Source organism: Rhinoderma darwinii, chromosome 3 (assembly GCF_050947455.1).
Source record: "Rhinoderma darwinii isolate aRhiDar2 chromosome 3, aRhiDar2.hap1, whole genome shotgun sequence".
NCBI lineage: Eukaryota > Metazoa > Chordata > Amphibia > Anura > Rhinodermatidae > Rhinoderma > Rhinoderma darwinii.
In genome coordinates this window covers 281,467,744-281,474,789 of record NC_134689.1, presented here as the reverse complement: position 1 = coordinate 281,474,789, position 7,046 = coordinate 281,467,744, and the positions used below count along the sequence as shown (strand labels likewise).

The 7,046-nt window shown below is 38.1% G+C and overlaps 1 protein-coding gene across 2 annotated transcripts in view; it reads right to left on the bottom strand.

Moving 5' to 3' along the window:
• Positions 1 to 283: 283 nt before the first annotated feature.
• The window catches only part of ATOSA (atos homolog A), a 60,195-nt gene continuing 53,432 nt past the window's right edge, over positions 284 to 7,046 (bottom strand). For both annotated transcript variants that reach the window (XM_075857985.1, XM_075857984.1), the window contains 3 exons: positions 5,591 to 5,659; positions 3,743 to 3,939; positions 284 to 837 (listed from right to left, as the gene is read on the bottom strand). In XM_075857985.1, coding sequence (XP_075714100.1) covers positions 684 to 837; positions 3,743 to 3,939; positions 5,591 to 5,659 — 420 coding nt within the window. In that variant the 3' untranslated portion in view covers positions 284 to 683. The remainder of the gene's footprint in view (positions 838 to 3,742; positions 3,940 to 5,590; positions 5,660 to 7,046) is intronic.

The following is a 7,046-nucleotide window of genomic DNA, read 5'->3' as shown; positions in this document are numbered from 1 at the left end:
AATCACCCTCTTTAGGAATGGGAGAAATATGGGTAATGGGGAGAGAAGCAACCTGCTGATTGAACGCTAATGTGCGCTACTACACCTGGGGAAAAAATAATAATTTGTGACCCTTTTGCATTAGGTTGCTTTAAGATGAGCGTGATATGGGTGCTTTTTTTTCCACCCATATTAGACACAAAACGCCCGGACCTTCTGCGGTCCATGAGAACTGGAATTAGTGCACTGTAAAAAAAAATTTAATAAAAATAAAAAATATATAAAAAAAAAAAGACTCACACCAAACTATAGATTTATATATATTTTAGAATTCAATATTACTGTCAAAAATACACTGTATGATTTACATAGGCTTTGTGCTACATTAGAACACGGAGACAAAACAAATCACGGTGTAGTAAATGAAACATTAAATATTAAATAAACAAAATAAAATGTGTAAACACTAACCTAACAGGGAGAATCCCTAATGCAGCACACACCTAATCAAGTGGTATTACATAGTAGAAAATCGGATTAGGATTCTATTCTTTTCCAGTCTACATGAAATACACAGAATGCATTGAAGAAAATCTCTGGAACTGGTCCATTCTTGGGTCACGTCTATTTAGGCCAGAGTCACAGATGTCAAGCTAATTTTTATTTATTTAACTTTACCAAAGATTCTCTTTGCTGTGGTTGGCTCAGCATCTGGGTGCAAACTGAGGGTTGGTTGGAGTTTCTATGTAAGATTTCAATTCGTACGCTGCCCCACTGTCAACTTCCATGGACTTCCGAGAGAAAAGAAGCCTTACATCTTTGTGGAGGTAGATCTTTCCAGACTTGGAACTTTGAAACCTGAAAAGAAAACAAACAGTTAGAAGAATCAAGTATCCAAATGTATAACAAAATTCAAAGTGCAGTACAAAAATATTTTCTGTACTTCCAAATTGTGCCTATTGCATATGTTTCCCCCAGAATAGTTTGAGCTTTAAAATAAAGGTCATTGTAGACAACGGAAACTGGAGTAAAAATAGAATTACATCTGCATTTATCTAAGTAACAAAAGTTATCCAACAATCATATAAAACATGTGAGGAAAAACCCCAAAACTGCCCCCTTAAAAAATGGATTGCACCACCCCTACTTATAAAAAGCTTTTGGTTGGGATTATTGTTGCTATTGAATATGAAGTTTAGCCAACGTTGAGGATGGATTCACACATCCATATGTCAGGACCATAATCTTTCTTGCCAAAAATAACATTGGATTTAGAGCAAGGATGTCTTTTTCTTTATGCAAGTTGGACATTCTCCTTGACAATTTTCACACTGTAGCAATCACGGTTTTGTCACTTCTTGGAAGAGTTGTCCCTGGGCCCTTGAGTAATTTTGGTATGCCAGCCACTCCCGAAAAAAATAATTCACTGCTATTCAAAGGTTCCATTTGGAAATAATGACACTATAGTTCAATAAATCCTCAAAAGCACCAGAGAATGCTTCTTTATCCTTTCCAGATGGATAATTCACTTGCTCTTCTCTTTTGGAATTTCATCCTGGCGTATCACTTTGCTGTATGATTGCACCTAGCTGTACTCCGTTCACCTAAGAGTCATGGCTTTCGTTTAGAAACTAAGCCATAAGTGCTATCCCAGGTTCTTTTTCGAACAGATACTGGCAAATCCCAATGGACCCTATTGACTTTAACCGCTTCCCGACAGCCCACAGTAAATTCACGTCGGCACTTGCTGGGCTCTGTGCAGCGCCGACGTGAATTCACGGTGGGTATTAAAAGCGTGATCCGGGTGTCTCAGGAACGCGCTGTTATCCCCTGCCTCCAGTCCCGGAGACATGACTGGGACCTAATTGGTTCAGGTCCCAGTCATGTGATTGCAGGGAAAGTTTGTTGTAGCAACGAACTGGAAAGTTTGTTACTACAACAAACTGGAAATCGGTTATAAGGCAAAACCGGAGGCCATACAGCAGCCTATGAGAACCAGCCGGAGGCCGGTCATCATAAGCTTCCTGTCAGTGTGACTCTCAGCGTCACACTGACAGTTTATAATACGTTACACTACCTAGGTAGTGTAATTTATTATAGCAGCGATCAGTGCTGCAGGTCTTCAAGTAAAACAAGTAAAAAAATAAAAATGTTTTATAAAAGTGTAAAAATAAGTTATAAGTTACAAAGTACAAAAAAAAGCTTTTTTTCCCTATAATAAGTCTTTTATTATAGGAAAAAAATGAAAATGTTAAAAAAAAAGTACACATATTTGGTATGACCGCGTTCACAACGACCCAAACTATAAAACTATAATATTATTTTTCCTGCACGGTGAACAGCGCAAAAAAATTTATTAAAAAACAATGTCAGAATCACTATTTTTTTGGTCATCAACCCTCCAAAAATATAGAATAAAAAGTGATCAAAAAGTCGCATGTACCCCAAAATAGTACCAATAAAAACTACAACCTGTCCGGCAAAAAACAGGCCCTTACACAGCTTTTTTGACTGAAAAATAAAAAAGTTATGGCTCTCAGAATATGGGGACACAAAAAAGAAATAATTTTATCGAAAAGTGATTTTATTGCGCAAATGCCACAAAACTTAAAAATACTATATACATCTGGTATCGCCGTAATCGTATCAACCCGTAGAATAAAGTAAAATTTAATTTATAGCGCACGGTGAAAAGTGTCAAAAAAAAAAAAAAAGACAAAAAACATTGTCAGAATTTGTTTTTTTGTCACTTTGCTTGCCCAAAAAAAATCTAATACAAAGTGATAAAAACTGCAGAATCTGGGCAATAAATATTGAGTTGCATTTCTCTGGTAAAACCTTCTGTGTTACAAAAAAAAAAATTATAAATGAATTTCTGCAAAAAAACTACAATTTGTCAATTTCCCCTCTACATTGCTTTAATTCCTGTGAAACGCCTAAAGGGTTAAGAAACTTTCAGAATGCTGTTTTTAATACTTTGAGGGGTGCAGTTTTTAATATGGGGTGATTTATGGGGTCTATCTAGTACATAAGGCTCTCAAAGCCGCTTTAGAACTGAACTTGTCCCTGTAAAAATCGCCTTTTGAAATTTTCTTGAAAATGTGAGAAATTGCTGGTAAAGTACTAAGCCGTGTAACGTCCTAGAAAAATAAAATAAATGTTCAAAAAACGATGCAAAGATAAAGTAGACATATGGAATATGTGAAATAGAACTATTTTGTGTGGTACTACTATATGTTTTGTTTTACAAGCAGATACATTTAAAATTAGAAAAATCACAATTTTTGCACATTTTCTCTAAATTTTGGTGTTTTTCACAAATAAGCAATGAATTTATTGACCAAATTTTTCCACTAACATAAAGTACAACATGTCACGAGAAAACAATCTCAGAATCGCTTGGATAGGCAAAAGCATTCCAGAGTTATTACCACATAAATTGACATGTCAGATTTGAAAAAATGGGGCTGGTCCTGAAGGCCAAAATGAGCTCGGTCTTGAAAGGGTTAATGGGATATAGCAGGATTCCAGTATTTTTGATGACAAGAATATTGCTTGCCGTCAAAAATACCAGAAAGGGTGATGGGAACACTGAGCACCAGTGTGAAAGAGCAGTATCAGATTATAGGAAGAGGTTTGGTTCCTATTGATGATAGTAGCTGAAACCAGGTGTTCCGCTTAAAGGGACAATAACATATTCACAAGAGCAATATTGATGCTGGATAACTCTGTAGAACAAATTCATACAGGGATATGGAAATACCTCAGGTGGATGAGGTAGCGCAGTGTCCGCTCTTCTGTCTTCATAATCTTCTCAGTGACTGTCACCTTCTTATCTCGTTTCCCAGGAACAGAAAACGTTCTCTGCCGCAGGAATGTCTGGTGATTCGGTGGCATCTCTTGCAAGTCATATTTGACCACAAACATCTTCACCACAGTCTTGTTTGGATTAAATAAGGTCTGAAATGCAAAAGAGAAGGATGATAAATATGTGCTTTTAATACCGAGAATCTGATAAAAATAAAAACACAAGACAGGTTAGTTATTGTGTTACATTGTATTTGAAGGTCAATCTCAATTGAAACCTATGAGCAAAAGCATCTGTAGATTCCCCCTTTGATCTGACTTTAAAGAGGCTCTGTCATCTGATCATAAGTGCCCTCTCTCCTACATAATGTGATCAGCGCTCTAATGTAGATAAGTGGTTTTTATTTTGAAAAACGATCAATTTTGAGCAAGTTATGAGCAATTTTAGATTTATACTAATTAGTTTCTTAATAGACAACTGGGCGTGTTTTTACTTTTTACCAACTGGCCGTTGTACAGAGGAGTGTATGACGCTGACCAATCAGCGACCAATCAGTGCCATACACTTCTCATTGTTCCACCTCATTGTTAGTGTGACTGTGCAGTGAAAGAAGCTGGGCTGGAACAATGAGAAGTGTGTGACACTGATTGGTCGCTGATTGGTCAGCGTCATACACTCCTCTGTACAACGGCCAGTTGGTAAAAAGTAAAAACACGCCCAGTTGTCTATTAAGAAACTAATTAGTATAAATCTAAAATTGCTCCGAACTTGCTCAAAATTGATCGTTTTTCAAAATAAAAACCACTTATCTACATTACAGCGCCGATCAGATTATGTAGGAGAGAGGGCACTTATAATTTTAATGACTCTTAAAGGCTCTTTAATGACATATGGCCGACATGTCAAAAATCTTGTTGGAAAACTACGAGGAGGCTCACAGCAACAAATTAGTTTCCAAATCTTGCAGAAGAAGGTGTCCATTATGAAACATTACATATAGCCTTCATTTTCCAACCACTGTTCTACTTTTTCACAAGCTTATGTATAGTCTTAAAGACCATCTGTCACGGATTCCCCTTAAGGCCCTTTTACACCAGCCGATACGCGGACAGTGCAGCGAGCGCCGATCAACAAGGCATTGTTGATTGGCGCACGTTTGCTCCTGTCACACGGAGCTATGGATGGGGGCGAGCCGTCGTTATTACGATTGCTCATCCCCATATATTATTATTATGTCGGCAGCGCGTCTCCCCATTTACACAGGGAGATGTGCCTCCGACAACGATAATATTTCACTTCTTTAAAACGATAAGACCAGCAAATGATCGAGCGTTTGTTCATCTGTTGATCGCTGCCCTGTTTACACAGGGCAATTAGCGGCAACGAGCATTCTATGAACAATCGTCTGCCCAATAATCGTCCTGTGTAAAACCCCCTTTACAGTGTGCTGTCCAGCCATTCGAATCAGTTGTTGGCGACTGTATTCTAAGTCTTTTTATCATTTCAATTTGGGGGCTGGAAAGCGAGTACCCCAAGTGAATACGAAGTAAACCTTTTTATGAACATCTTGCAGATCATGGTTTCCAATCTATCTCATTGCATGTGAGCTTTATTAAGATCTATGAAGAAGAATGAGAGCTATAATGAATAATTATTCTTGAATTACCTGGTTTATTCACAAACATATATTAACCGTAAAACACCTTTATTTCTTATCATTTAATGCAAGTGGCCTCTGTATTACGAAACGCTTGTTTGGCCAGCAAATCAGTTTAGATTGCGAAAATAACAAATTGTACATACCACTTGAATCGTTCCAGAAGGAGGTATGCGATATCCCCTTTTGCCAAGAGACTCCAGTGTAAAGTTACCCTAAAGGCATTAAAAAAATAAATTAAAAATAATGTAAAAACTAACATCTAAGAAGTCTACTAATCCTAAGGACATCATGTTCCACACAGCTCACAAAATGGCATTAGAAGGATAGGGCTTCATAGCAATCATAGGTCGCATTACACTCGCAAGTGGCCGTGACTATTGCGCAACCTCAATGTTTCTCTATGATGGATAAACCGCAGCAACTCTTGATGATCCCAAGAACTCCGGCCATGGAGGAATTCTTGTGGTTGATACCCCACTTTTCCCCATAGAGAAACATTGAAGTTGCATGACCAAAAGTTGCCATGGAGCCCTAGCTTAAAAGTAACATTTTCATGGGCGCTGGATTAACTATCAACTATCTGAATGCAATAGGAGAGCTGTAGTTCTCCTTTAATGTAATCAGAAGTTATCTTAATTAATAATTTGTAAAACCTTTCCCATATGCTTTATCAATTGGAGTTACAAAGAAATATATATTTATATAAACTTTACACAGAAAGAATAAGTTGGCCATACAATTCTAATAAACAGCATACTACAGGGTGGGCCATTTATATGGATACACCTAAATAAAATGGGAATGGTTGGGGATATTAACTTCCTGTTTGTGGCACATTAGTATATGGGAGGGGGGAAACTTTTCAAGCTGGGTTTTGACCATGGCAGCCATTTTAAAGTCGGCCATTTTGTATCCAACTTTAGTTTTTTCAATGGGAAGAGGGTCATGTGACACATCAAACTTATCGAGATTTTCACAAGAAAAACAATGGTGTGCTTGGTTTTAACGTTACTTTATTCTTTCATGAGTTATTTACAAGTTTCTGACCACTTATAAAATGTGTTCAAAGTGCTGCCCATTGTGTTGGATTGTCAATGCAACCCTCTTCGCCCACTCTTCACACACTGATAGCAACACCACAGAAGAAATGCTAGCACAGGCTTCCAGTATCCGTAGTTTCAGTTGCTGCACATCTCGTATCTTCACAGCATAGACAATTGCCTTCAGATGACCCCAAAAATAAAAGTCTAAGGGGGTCAGATCGTGAGACCTAGGGGGCCATTCAACTGGCCCACGACGACCAATCCACTTTCCAGGAAACTGTTCATCTAGGAATGCTCGGACCGGACACCCATAATATGCTGGTGCACCATCATGCTGGAAAAACTCAGGGAACGTGCCAGCTTCAGTGCATAAAGAGGGAAACACATCATCATGTAGCAATTTCAGATATCCCGTGGCCTTGAGGTTTCCATTGATGAAGAATGGCCCCACTATCTTTGTACCCCATATACCACCCCATACCATCAATTTTTGTGTTCCAACAGTCTTGTAGGGATCTATCCAATGTGGGTTAGTGTCGGACCAATAGCGGTGGTT